Source organism: Hydractinia symbiolongicarpus, chromosome 2 (genome assembly GCF_029227915.1).
Source record: "Hydractinia symbiolongicarpus strain clone_291-10 chromosome 2, HSymV2.1, whole genome shotgun sequence".
In the NCBI taxonomy this organism is placed as follows: Eukaryota; Metazoa; Cnidaria; class Hydrozoa; order Anthoathecata; family Hydractiniidae; genus Hydractinia; species Hydractinia symbiolongicarpus.
The window spans coordinates 19,608,587-19,622,015 of NC_079876.1; the positions used below are offsets into that span (position 1 = coordinate 19,608,587).

Genomic DNA, 13,429 nt, shown 5'->3' on the forward strand with positions numbered 1-13,429 from the left:
GTTATGTGACCTCCCAAAAATGTATCGAGTGTGTTAAAAGTAACCTTGGAAAAAGTATCTGCTATATAGAGCATTCTATAAGAGCTAGTTTTTTTGACTAAAATATGGACATATTGGATACAATATAATTTTTTTTCTTTTAATTCATTTACCCGAAATACAATGTCTTTCCTGTACCACATTTACTTTGTCGTCGTGAAAAAATATAATATACAAATATTTATTCCAAAAACACCAAACTAATTTGTGACAATATTGTGTTGTGTTCACTTCTCTGTGAAGTGTCTAGAGCTAGCATACTGGAACAATGTGCAATATTTCATGTTTTTATAAAAATAAGATAGCATAGCTTCATAAATGTACAACACAAGACATTTCATTCCTAGCCAAACAATTATGGTAGGCATAAATGCTTTTCAAATCATGGATATTAAATATTTATTATCTTTTCATTCTTTTTATATAAAAGTGTTAATTTATATAGTTCTTTTATTGCTTGTGACAACTTCATAAGTTTGTCTGCATCAACATTTCTGGTATTGAACACATTTGTTTCTGGACATTTATAACTTTATTTATATATATTAAGCTGTGAATTTCTATATTACAATTTATATACATCATAGCTGGTCTTTGAATACCATTTGTACCTTGCACAGTGAAGTCGTTTGTTTAAAGGCATTATACAATATTTTTTATATATACATCAATGACGTTCTTTATCTGTAAAAATGTCATAACTTTTGTTGACATCAGTGTGTGAAAAATCATGTTAAAACACAGAAGCTTTTGAATGCAAAAAACATCTTTATATTTATTTTTTATTACTTGGCTGATACACGGAAGAGTTATATGAAAAATGCAATGGTTTGATTTGTTTATGGCTCATAAAACAGGGATTTTTATGCACCCATTCTTTGGTTTTTGGAGGGCAATAATATAATGATACCATAACACAAGATAATATCTATAATTTTTTTTATTATTTGCATATTCTTTAATATTTCTTTAAGAACAAATGAACAGCTGATTTGCCATAGAGAGTATATATGCGCTACTGGATACGGTGGTAGATGCAATTATATATTATATATGTAATGTACTCTTTAAATGATATAAAACTGTCTTTAAAAGCTCTGCTAAAATTCAGACAATATTGACATCGAAAAACAAATGCCAGCTACCACCACTAAGTCAATCCGGCGTATACATTATCCCATGCAAATGCGGCAAAAAATATTTTGGGGAGACGAAGTTGGGAATCGCTACCCTCTTCGAACAACACAAAGACACCAACATTAAAGAAAAGTGGAGCGCATCAGGAGATTCATTTTACTCTAGTTCTTGTAATGCTGGTTATGATTGGGACAATGCGAAAATGCTTAAACAAGAATTTAATAAATTTGATTGTAAGGTACGACGTCGATTTGATGTCAATGTAATGACAACCGTCAAAAAAATTTTTATAGTCTGATGAAGACCTCCAATATGGAGGTCGAAATATTACCATAAAAATATATATGCTGAACGACCATGTATATGTTTCTTTAAAGTATATGTAATGTACATTTTCTACTCAACTTAAAAAACGATTATCTTTTTCATATTTTGGACATATATATATCTTTCACTGATCCCAAGTTTTAATTTTCCTGTATTCATACGTCATATGCAATTATGAAATTCTGTGTGTATTTGCACATTTTTGAGATTCTTAATTGCGTAAGGTATATAAATACAGTATTTTTCAAAAAATGAAATTAGAAGAACTACAAAATAACATAATTTTGTAGATCGTTTTTCACTGAAACAGCAAAAAAAATTGTTGTCCAACACAAAATACACAAGGGTTTCGACTTGTACTCTAGGTTTACCTGTACTTTAAGCACTCGATCTCCCATTAAAAGTTGACCAAATAGCTAAAATTGTGTTGTTTGAAATAACGTATTATGCATAATCTCTTCATAAGTTTATTAAAAAATATAATGTTACATATATATATAAATCAAATTGCAAAAGTCAACACGTATTTCTGGTTTATAACTATTACATATCCAAAACCTCTAGTGTAAAGTTCTATCCCGCATAAAATTTCAATGTGCTATATTCTCTTTTATTGACCTTTTCACAGTTTAAGTTGTTCACTTATTTTCTGTATTAAAAAAGGAAGTAAACAGAGTGAATTTAATAAGACCATGGGCATTATGAATATTTTGTATTTTCTAAAAAAATGGTTTTAAGGCATGAAAATTTAGTAAGTTATTGCCAGTAACCCTACTTAAAACATATGTGAATGATTTGTAACTTTTCTTAATTCATAACAGTTTACTTCCATTTTTCAATTCTCTAAAAAGAGCATTGTAACAAAAGAAAGATTTATTTAAACAATAGTTAGTTAAAACTGTGAACTCTTGTATTGCCTAATTTATTTAATGTTTTTTAACATCATTTTTATTTTTTTATTATGTATATGTTTTGTGACAACTGCTATTTTATATATAAAGGTCAGCCATGTTTGATGTTTGGTGCCTTATTGTCTATCCTTATTCATAGGAATTACTTTTTCTTAGTTATAAAGATAAAGAACCAATATTGAACTAAACTGCTAAGTTGACATGAACGCTGCTAGAAAATATCCAGTGAGTGAATTCATTTTTTATGGGGAAATGGGAAATTGATTTTCAATATAATAAACTAGTCGATAAGGCCTGTGGAGAAATCCACTTAGGCAGGAGGGACAATGTAAAAATTGGTTATTTTAGACCTTTTGCTGATGTCAGCAGTGCATATGAAAAAACAAATTGACGAAATTCATTTTATCCGTTGTCTCTACGACACGCTCATGAAGAGAATGTATGTGATCATGTGATTTTGATGAACGGTTAATGATATATAAGGGTTTAAAAAATATGCTGACGTCAGCAAAGACCCGCGAAAACGAACAAAATTAATTTTTAGAAATTTGTATACCTGTTGGCTTCAACGTATAGGTCTTTAAACGCTGATCAAGAAAATGTATAGGATCATGTACTTTTGACAAACGGTTACGGAAATATGGGGGTTTAATTGATTTTTGATGACGTTATCAACCCGTCCATTCCGAAACGGATTCAGGGACCCAGGTTTGGGAAAATTACCCAAATTGGTCCTATCTGGTCCCACGCGGGGAAAAATCATTGACACCACCTCGTTTCCAAGTTATTTGGCCTCAAATATTTAAGTGCACTGTAATGGCTTCATTAATTTAATATAGGATATTGACGTTAGTAGTAGTGTTATTGACGTCGCGCCGTAATGTCATAAAATTTAACATACGAGACATACTTTTTTCGGCGACGTCAGAGAAAATTTTGGCGACATCAAAGGAAAATGACGATATCCACTATGACCGTCACATACACTTCGTATTATTATAAGAGATAGAAACGTTTTATGTAGTTATTTATATAACAAATATAGGTATACAAATTATTATATTGCAGCTTTTGGTAATGGTACACAAATGTTGCCCAAAAACTCTAATTCAAGATATTTTAAACTTTGTTTCTAATCCGTAAATAGTATCTGAATAGTTTTTCTACTATATTTAAGCATTGATGGAACACATTCCAACTGCTTGGCGAGATTCGTGAACCATGCCCATCCCGGTGTGCCAATTGTAAAATAGTGTTACTGGTTCGTGACAAAGTGCCGTATCTAGGCTTAAAGTCTCTAAAACTCATAAAGACTAATGAAGAGCTTAGATACGATTATGGTGACAAATGCATGTTGTCTTTGAGAAAGCAGGTAATTTATTAACTCTAAGGAACTTTACTGTTATTTTGCTTCCAAATATTTACTGCATTTTTTTCTTATAGAAGAACTTGTGTGTGCCATTACATTTAAAAGATATAGAGAATCAGGTAGAAATCATTATTTCTTGTAGTGTACAAAAGTAAAAAGTAAAAAATTTAAAGATCCAGAGAAGCAAATATTCTCACCAGGATTCTATAATTTCAATTCAAGTTATTAATTGATGTCAAATATTCTTGCACACAAGGCAGTTGTTTGGATTTTTGTGATCACAAATAAGAAATGTAGTGTTTGTATTCTTGAGCTGTGATTTAAGAGAAGCTTCATTGTGAATTCACGTTTTCTATATTTGCACAAACAAAGTCAATTTTTTTCTTGCCTACTGCATGTTAAACTCGCATATTATCAAGGCTCAAAAAAAATTAGTGTGTTCAAGGTTCTGCTTCTGTTCTTTCTTCCACTACAAGTTATATAAAAATAAACATCATATATATATATGATGTTTATCTTTTATTCTTAGCTAAAAAAGATCTCCCATGCAAGTATTCTGAAACTGAAGGTATGTATTACATCTCTGAATTTCATTTCCTAATAATAAACTAGTAGCAAGCGCTGTTTTTATGTTGCATATTTCCTGAGATGTTAATATATAAAACTAGCATTCTTGTTTATTGAATTTTTGTACGATTGCTTAATTAATAACTAAAAGTTTTGCTTGTTATTTCAATTTATCAATGATTTCATTGTAGGAAGGGCAAAAAACTGTAATTGAGGTAGAAGGTGAGCACACTTACAATGAGAAGTATAACCTTTCATCAATAAACGTGTATTGTGACACAATTATTTTTATAGTATTAAAACAGCCTTACATGATTATCAGAGATCGTGAAAAGTAAGTAGCGCTCTTCTTTCTTGTGTAGTTTTAACGTGTTCAGTAAATAAAAATAATAATGATTTGGCTTTATTACAACCTGAATCTCATGATTAAATTTGAATTGTTACCGTTAACGTATTGTTAATATGCCTGTTTCTTTATTATGTTTTTAGTTTGTTCAAGCCATTAATATATAAGACGAAGATCCCTAACCTTCCCTAATCCTTCACTTTGAAAAGGGTTGTCTGTTTGAAATCGACAAGGAAATCACAAGACATGACTCGTGTGATACAAGGCATCTTAACAGTTCACATCTAAATTAGTATTCTCTATGGTGCTCTTTTTTATTCCTAGGGTCACTATTTTAAAGTAAGAGTCTGTGTGTTTTAATTTTATGCTAACTACAACTTCTTAACTGTTTCTGGAAAAGTATTACTTGGTGCTTTGCAGCTAGTGGGCGGCAAAAAACTTTTTTTATGGTATGACAAATCAACAACGTAGAAAATGCCTAGATGTATTTTCTACAATTCCTGCATTACACGTTGTTTTTTGAAAGATAACCGTATTTTGACCTGAGCCTCAATTTTCTTTGCAAAATGACTGAATATAGGCTCAAATTTTCTTATTTTTTCTCTTAATTTTTATTCCTCTTTGTTTTCTTTATAAATAACTACTATATTTTATCGACATTTGAAATAACATTTTTTTGAAGAAAAAAAGACCTCTTTTGTTATTTTGGGATAAAACTTTGTTAGTAATTAATTCCACAATTTTGAATACATTTTGCCTCCAGAGATCCATGAATGCTGTATAGCTACTTTACGGAAAAAAAAGAAACTTGATTGTGTTCTTCTGAAATTACGGATATTTTGGTAACTGTAAATCTAAATATCAAGGTCTTTAAAAATTGAATCTTGACAAGCTGAAACCGGGGATTTTCCTAAAATGTTTTTACGATTTCAAGGTTTTTGAGCGTCATCTAATAATCTACACATTTGTAAAAGAAAGCGCAAAAGTATTCGTTTTATCATAACTCCAACAACGTCTCTTAAGATCCTTTCTATTAATGTTAACGTAATAAATATGTTCTTCCTAGACCTCAAGATGTTGCCGATGATGGCTTTTGTGAATGTTGCAAGATACGTTACACATCACTACAACATGTATATGTATGCTATGACACCTTTTTTTCTTGTAGATCAAATCTGTTTCTTGGATACAAGAATTATATCCATGGAAAAATAAAAATGATAGTTTTTTGACAGAAAGACTCGTTTAGCTATTGTTATTGTTTTGATAGCCCCTAGACAGTGATCGTCATAAAAGCTTCGTTACTAAAAAAAAAAATTATGATAAAGTAGACCAGTTGATAGCTAAAGAAGTTGGTTGTGGCGACTTTGTCGAAGCATGCATGAAGAAAGCTGCTAAAAAGTATGTACTTAGAAATAATAGGAAATGTGATTTTAGAGAGGTATGTTATATTATAAGTAGTTACATGAAACTACACATTTAGTATGTTGTATTAGTTCATCAAAGTGATAATAGTATGACACATTAACAGAAGTGAATGTCAGTGATTTAGAACAACTCTTACGAGGAAAAGTATTAGAAGCAGATATGTTTTATTCTTTCTCAGTCATAATATATAATAGTCTTTTTATTTTAACTATTAGGTTTTGATAAAGAAAAATAAATCTTCAGGACATTCTCCAAATAAATAATTAGCTATCATTTTTTGCGTGCATTTCCGAATATATGTGAAAAAACGCTAATATTTTTTCATCTCACGCTAATATTTTTGCTTCATAGTTTTTGGGCGTCAGTTTTTTTACTTTGATTTCTAAGTGATATCCGTCGTTTCGTAGTTCATAAGCAAAAACGATATGTCCTAATTAGAGTTATGATTTGTTCCATTCGCTCTTTTTGCATCAGCATCATGTCAAGTACCTATCTGTTTTTAATAAAAATTTCTGGTGCTGTGTATGAAAGAAGATTGGTCCAAACTCCAGTTAATCTGCTAACGACAAGATGATCTCATCGTTGGACTAGCATTCAGATTCGCGTGCAAATTCACTTATATCAAGTAGAGTAAAAAAAAAATCTAGGATGCTAGTTAGTAATAGGACGTTAACTTTTGAGTAAGCTGGTTTTAAATAGAAGCGTCTACAGTGATAAATTTAATTGTAAGTATTTTTAGTCTTTAAGTTACCTAGTTAGTAAACCAGCTACACAGTTTAAACAGTAGTTGCAATACGAATTACAACTTATTATTATTATTCAGTACAGTTTAAAGGTGTTAAAAACTTAAAGTAGTAGTATTATATGACAATATATAATGACCACATACACTTATCGGTTAAAAATTGATAATCCGTATTATAATCTACATCGATTTTAGGTGCTGGCTTAATTGCAAAGATGATTCACTAGCGAAAGTGTAGGGAGTCAGAACACTATATATGGAATAGGAACATCTGGTTCAGAGCTGCCAAAATTTATCTGTTCTTCCATCCACGATATTTATTGAACATTTGCAACAAACATGCATCAAACATTCGCAATAAGATGAAAATAAATTTACACAAGTTATTGACTTGATCAATTCATGGCTTGAAATTCATTAAAAGTATTATAGAACATTCAATTTATTGTTAGATTATGCTATAAATGTTTTTCTATTTACAAAACATAGCATTTTAATTGTAATTCATATTTCTTCTTATTGGAAAAAAGATTATATTTTATTATATATTTTTGGCTCTTTACAAAGACAAGCTTGTCACGCATGTCAGAAAATTTGAGTGAGGAACAATGATGTTTTATGATCTCGCACGTTTGTGTCTAAAATACTACCTCGTAGCCAAAACAATTTACCTAGGACTTGTGACCAATTTAGCCTGCTAGCATTTTAACAAAGTTTAAAAACAAATTGATGGTGTAGCTATAAGCTTCCCCTTAGGGCCTCCCTTAGCAAGTATTTTGAAAAGTTGTCCTACAGAATTTACGCCTATCTTTTATAGACGTTATGTAGACGTGAAGGTGATTCCTTAGTAAATAATTTATTTAGGAAATCTACGTTTGGTGGTGTTGTTGTTGTAATAATTGTATTAGTGTATGAAAAACTTTCCATGATTCCTAGTAGATATTGCACGAAAGGATATCGACTTTGATAGTTTGATGAAAGAAGAAGCTGAACATTTTAACTTTGAAACTATTTTTTCAGTTTGCTTTTAGGCGGCTAGCTAATTATTTCATTGGCCAGGTTGGTCATGTCAAACTCTGTCTATTTGTCACGCTTCCTCAAGTTTACCCGCAAGCTCAGAACCCTTTCTCATTCTTTAACAAAAATAGTCAAATATGTTTTCCATCCTGGAATTTGGCATTGGAAATCTACGAGTGATGATGTGAATTAATCCCAACATCACTCGTGAATTCTCAAGGCGTTTTTAGGTAGAAACGTACGATGAGCGATTTTTGTTACACATGATAGTACGTAGTTCATGGACAAATAGCATGTGTTCGCAACACGAATTATTTTTCACGCACAAGTAAAAGGACAGTCTTTTATACGTGAAATTTTTAGTTTTTATAAGGTGAGGTTTTTCTTGCAAGCAACACTTTTCCCATTGGAATTTTTCTCATTATTAAGTGATCGATAAATATAACTTAAAATTGGTAGTATTTATTAACATGGCTCTGAATTTGTAACAACCATATTAACACTGACATTGGCCAGCATAAAAATAATCTTTCCCTTATAATCTCTTGATCCAAACAAAATTCTCCCTAGATGTTTCTTCTGTAATATTGAATCCAGGTATAAAGTCCGTAGCTTCATGCGATATACTCCTGTTAAGCGACCTTTAATTACTGTAAGTAGCGGATCTGCTTCTGTTTAAATCTGCAGTTTTTGATTCTTTTTATAAGATGCTAGTTTTTTTAAGGTTTCGTTTCCTTACTTTGACGTTAAATAATCATATCTTTTCTGAATTTAATCGCGATTCCTGATTAATCCTGAAAATTTTGTAACTGAGAAAATATATTTTGGTAAGCTGTAAATACAACTTATGGGAGGTGTATAAAAAACGCATTTAGCACCGCTCATACATTGCATATTGTGCTATTCACATGGAAGGCAAATAAACTTGAAAATTAGCTTTAACCTGAGATTAACTAAATGACATTTTCACATTTTTCAGGAAACTGTAAGTACAGCAAGTAGTGTGCCACAGCAAAAATCTTTATTTAGAGTAAGTAGTAGGTTTAATTTTTTGGTACGCTCTCCAAAGATTATCAGAGGTACAATGTGTATAATGTATTGCCGTGAATGTTCTTTGAAGAAATATCATTTAAAAATACTTATTTTTATTTCTTTCTGTTATACTAGGGCAAGAGAAGAAGTTTATTTTGCGATAAAGATGTTCAACTGCTACGTCAAAAGTGCTCGTATATTATTGCTAATGGTCCATTAACGAAACAAGGTGTCACTAAGGCGTTGGAAGGGGAAGATATACTAAAAAATTTACTTTTGTACAAATTCGTACTCGTTTGCACTACGAAAGAAAACAACTATGAACACATCTGTTCCATGAACTTATGCCAGTCATTAAAACGAATAACTCTTCGTTAAAATTATTAAACATGTTAATGTTCTGCTTTTGTTTCTTTACTAATTGTTCTTATAATTGATGTTGCATGTTATCCCAGAGGCAGCACTGCTAACACGCACGATACTGTACTTTCCTAACTTTGACGACGATTATAATACTGAGTTAATTTTTGACAACTAGTTTTAATTAATGAAACTAAGTTTTGCTAAGCTGACATTTTCTTTAAATACAACCTTGATTAGACAAAATGTGTTTTCTTGCTTAATTTCATTTTGTGTATATAACGCTTGATGCACTGCTTTCTAAAGTTTATATTTTGTTTATGAGCTGTAAAGGCATTGGTCTTCTCTACTACATCCTATGTAGGATTCTGTTTTAGCAAACTTGAATCTTCTTGTTATTACACCCTCTACTTTCGTAATTTGTATAAGCACGTGTTTTACGAACTCGTTTAAAAGTTAGAATTCAATTTAAAGTTTTCAGAGCATGCTTCATAGCATTATTATTGTACTTTTAACCACACGTTTTTAAAGAAAAAATTAGCTTTAATGTAGACTGAAATATCTCGTGTTTGTATATAGTGGAAAATTTTGTGTATAATGTAAATATAAATTGAGATATGGATCAGGGACACGTACACTACTACCTACACTTTATTGGACTTGTCTACTACTTTTCCGACATGCATACCTGAACTATTAAACTATTTATTAAAGTAATGGTTGCTGAAAATATCGACATTGCTGTTGCTGAAAGTATCATAGGTGAAGTCATTGGTCAAGAAGCCTTTTCTTCGACGAATAAAATTTTAGCAAAAAGTATTTGTATATGATATTAGTAAATTGGTTTGGCCTTGTTCGTTTCGGTTGATATTCTTAACAGTATCGAAAATTTAAAAAGTCTGGCGCTCACCATAGGCAAACTAGTGGTCTCTTAGGCCGTCGCTTGAGCTGTTGTGAAAAAACTTACACGTCCGCAGATAACCGAATCGGAAAAAGTTGCACCACAGGTTGAAATATAAAAATCGCATATAAAGCAATTGCATGATAACAAAACTTACGCTAATTTAATAATCGCTAGCCATGCACTTGTGGTATGCGGACAGCCGCCTCATGTAACAAGCCGCCGCCTAAGAGACTGCTTATAAACCCGAGGTAATTTTACGAAGACTGTCCAAATCTGCTACGGAAGGTGTAGTGGCATTTTCTATACTCTTTCTCTCTCTCCTGTTACTATAGGAAGAGTTCTGATACCAAATTCGCTTTGGTTTAATGTTAAAAACGCAGGTCAAATAGTTATCAGTCTTTTCTAACTTGCAAATAAAAACTCACAGCAGAATATAATACTCTCAACCTCCAAATAAAATACTCTTGTCGCGTATGTAGGGCTTAGATTTTGTCACTTGTAACAAGCAACCAAATTTAAAATTATTGAATCCGTTACATGAAATTAGTTTGAGGCATACAATCTATGTACTCTTTGCTTTTGTGTCATCAATACGTTTTATATGTACTTTGTGTAGGCATTTTGGTTATGCAACATCTGCATCCGATCTATCAATCCTGCTACAATAAACTAGTACAACTGATACAAAACTGTGAGCCCTGCTACAAGAAACTATTCTTGTAATACAAACTAGTCCACTAATATAATGTTATCCCGCCCCGTTTAAAACCGTCAATCCTATTTCGAAAAGTCAGTTTCAGTAGTAGAGACCAATGGACTAATTTTTTCATCATTTTATCTCGTATTTACTTGTCGTAAACGATTTTGGTCAAACATGTTACAATATCGCCCCCTTTATAACCGTCAATCCTATTTCGAAAAGTCAGTTTCAGTAGTACAGACTAGTGGACCAATACAGTCCTGCTATTTTTATTCATCATTTTATCTCGTATTTACTTGTCGTAAGCAATTTTGGTCATACATGTAACAACCCCGCCCGGTTTGAAACCATCAATCCTATTACGGAAGGTCAGTTTCAGTAGTAGAGACTAATGGACTAATACAGTCCTGCTATTTTTATTCATCATTTTATCTCGTATATACTTGTCGTAAGTGATTTTGGTCAAACATGTAACAACCCCACCTGGTGTGAAGCCATCAATCCTATTACGGAAAGTCAGTTTTAGTAGTAGAGACTAATGGACTAATATAATCCTGCTATTTTGTTCATCATTTTATCTCGTATATACTTGTCGTAAGTGATTTTGGTCAATCATGTAACAATCTCGCCCGGTTTGAAACCATCAATCCTGTTACGAAAAGTCAGTTTCTGCTGAACTAGTCGACTAAAATGTTGAAAGAAGTAGTAGGATTCTACTACTTCTTTCAACATTTTATCTCATATTTACTTGTCTTAAACGATTTTTGTCAATCAATGCTACAATCCCGACCGGTGGAACACCATCAATCCTATTACAGAAAACTTGTCTCAGTGATACAAACTAGAATAATATATAATGTTAATATATCTTTCAACACTTTGTCTTTTATTTACGATAAACGATATTGGTCGTAAACATGATATATAATGCTGTAAAAACAAACATGAATGCGAGTTGCCGTGGTCAGGAAATACACTATCCTGTGAAAGTGTTTTGGGCATTGTTGGTTCCCAACAGCATAACAGTTTCAATATCTATGTTTTGGTTTAGTTAAATTAAGTAGTAAGTAATAAAAAAGATTCACACGACAACGCAACCTCCATACCAGGACCTGTAGCGTTTTCTGAGATGACAATGAAACGCTACAGGCCCTGAAAAAAATTGCTTTCTGTCTCTTGTATCATTCCCTTTGATTTTACGACTATTATGTAAAATAATATTTTCACCATCGATTCCGGGATCAATGAAACCAAACAAGGCAGTTAATATTTCAATACTTGACATGCCTGCATAACGTAGTTAGTATACTGTTGGCGTTTGGTAACGAGTTCTTCCTTCTTCTTAATAAGGTCTTCTGCTCCTGTATTATTGTCCTTAGTATTACTATCAACAATGTCAAAATCGATTTCAGAAATATTACTAGCATTGTTTTCAGGTTCAACGGACAATTTACATGCTTTTCTTGGTGATAAACGCTACATTGGAGCTTTTCGGAGCCTTTCCTATTGAATATTGTTTTCTTACGCGAGCACAAAGTTTTTGCTCCCCTTGTCTCGTTTTCATGTGATTACGTAATCTTTTTATGAAAGTATTATTTCTGCTCATGTTCGTATATTTGACAAGAGAATAACGGAGAGTCGTATGACACTCAAATCTAGTAATGACGTAAACGGCAAACCTCATTATAAAGCAACCTGGAAGAAAAGAAGAGTTGAAGTTGAAAATAAATTTCGTTCTACTTCAGTTATTTGCAAACTTTATACAAATCTCGTTTCAGGCATTATTAATCTTGTATACAATGACCACTTTAATACTGCTGTTCCGCGGCAGACAATTAACTTGTTTTAACGGCTTGTTTAATTATGTGTCCTCTTTTATAAACAGTTATCAAAAATTATCTTTTCTTTTAATTTTATGGACATGATATACAAAATGTACCTTAAACAGGTTTAAACAGGTTTAAAAATGCATGAAATTAGAGAAAGGTGCATTTCCCAAAGATGATATCCTGTTTCGTTAATTAAAACTACAGTGGAAAAATTTATCGAATTGATATTTTTACCGATATCATTAGCAGAGTCTGTGTCTGTACCACCCAGTTTACTTTTGTTACTCAATACAAAATAGAGTATTCCCCTCTTTCCCCAATTTATTCATTTGTTATAAGCTAAATCAATGAAATGTTTTACTGCGAAGGTGCAAATTAATGCAAGCGTGATTTTAATCCGTAGGTGGTTCTACTAACTTAAATAAAATGCTTATCTTGTTTTGAGATTTCGAGAATACAATATAGACAACGTTTACTGTACGTGTAAGATATTTCGGGAATAGTATTTTTATTTTGTCGGCAATAGTATTTTTATTTCGGTTTAATTTTCTTTTAACTACTAGGTTTATTTTAATATTTTATGTATCATGGTTTTATTTTATTTCCTACTAAAAAAAAAAAAGAAAGACAGAAAGAAAGAAAGAAAGAAAAAAAGAAAAGAGAGAAAGAGAGTCAGAGAAATAGAACATTGAACATAACATTGAACCATCAGATCGTT

General features: G+C 31.6%; 2 protein-coding genes across 7 annotated transcripts; both read left to right on the plus strand.

Annotated features, from left to right (window-relative positions):
• Positions 1 to 2,565: 2,565 nt before the first annotated feature.
• LOC130629947 (uncharacterized) lies at positions 2,566 to 7,415 on the plus strand. Of its 6 annotated transcripts, none has more exons than XR_008982031.1 (8): positions 2,566 to 2,639; positions 3,592 to 3,786; positions 3,858 to 3,902; positions 4,313 to 4,351; positions 4,542 to 4,572; positions 4,645 to 4,684; positions 4,840 to 5,835; positions 7,065 to 7,415. XR_008982031.1 is itself a non-coding variant. In XM_057443338.1 (8 exons), the coding sequence occupies exons 2-8, from the start codon at positions 3,766 to 3,768 to the stop codon at positions 7,074 to 7,076; spliced, it is 261 nt and encodes an 86-aa protein (XP_057299321.1). In that variant the 5' UTR covers positions 2,566 to 2,639; positions 3,592 to 3,765; the 3' UTR covers positions 7,077 to 7,415. The 6 variants fall into 6 exon arrangements, 4 of the variants coding, with proteins under 4 accessions (XP_057299321.1, XP_057299322.1, XP_057299319.1 ...); XM_057443338.1 differs by having other exon boundaries at positions 5,763 to 5,835; XM_057443339.1 differs by having other exon boundaries at positions 5,763 to 5,829.
• Positions 7,416 to 7,964: 549 nt separating this feature from the next.
• Positions 7,965 to 9,833, plus strand: LOC130629949 (uncharacterized). Its single transcript, XM_057443340.1, has 3 exons — positions 7,965 to 8,538; positions 8,866 to 8,916; positions 9,054 to 9,833. Exons 1-3 carry the CDS (start codon positions 8,503 to 8,505, stop codon positions 9,294 to 9,296), a joined length of 330 nt encoding a protein of 109 aa, XP_057299323.1. The 5' UTR covers positions 7,965 to 8,502; the 3' UTR covers positions 9,297 to 9,833.
• The last annotated feature ends 3,596 nt before the right edge of the window (positions 9,834 to 13,429 follow it).

What these genes read in the sequence shown, in the direction of transcription:
- LOC130629947 (XM_057443336.1), top strand. Translation starts at nt 3,766, where the DNA reads ATGTTGTCTTTGAGAAAGCAG. An exon ending in TAAAAGATATAGAGAATCAG is followed by an intron (nt 3,903 to 4,312) that starts GTAGAAATCATT and finishes TTTTATTCTTAG; the next exon opens with CTAAAAAAGATCTCCCATGC. An exon ending in ATTATCAGAGATCGTGAAAA is followed by an intron (nt 4,685 to 5,762) that starts GTAAGTAGCGCT and finishes TGTTCTTCCTAG; the next exon opens with ACCTCAAGATGTTGCCGATG.
- LOC130629949 (XM_057443340.1), top strand. Translation starts at nt 8,503, where the DNA reads ATGCGATATACTCCTGTTAAGCGACCTTTAATTACT. An exon ending in TTAAGCGACCTTTAATTACT is followed by an intron (nt 8,539 to 8,865) that starts GTAAGTAGCGGA and finishes CACATTTTTCAG; the next exon opens with GAAACTGTAAGTACAGCAAG. An exon ending in AGCAAAAATCTTTATTTAGA is followed by an intron (nt 8,917 to 9,053) that starts GTAAGTAGTAGG and finishes CTGTTATACTAG; the next exon opens with GGCAAGAGAAGAAGTTTATT.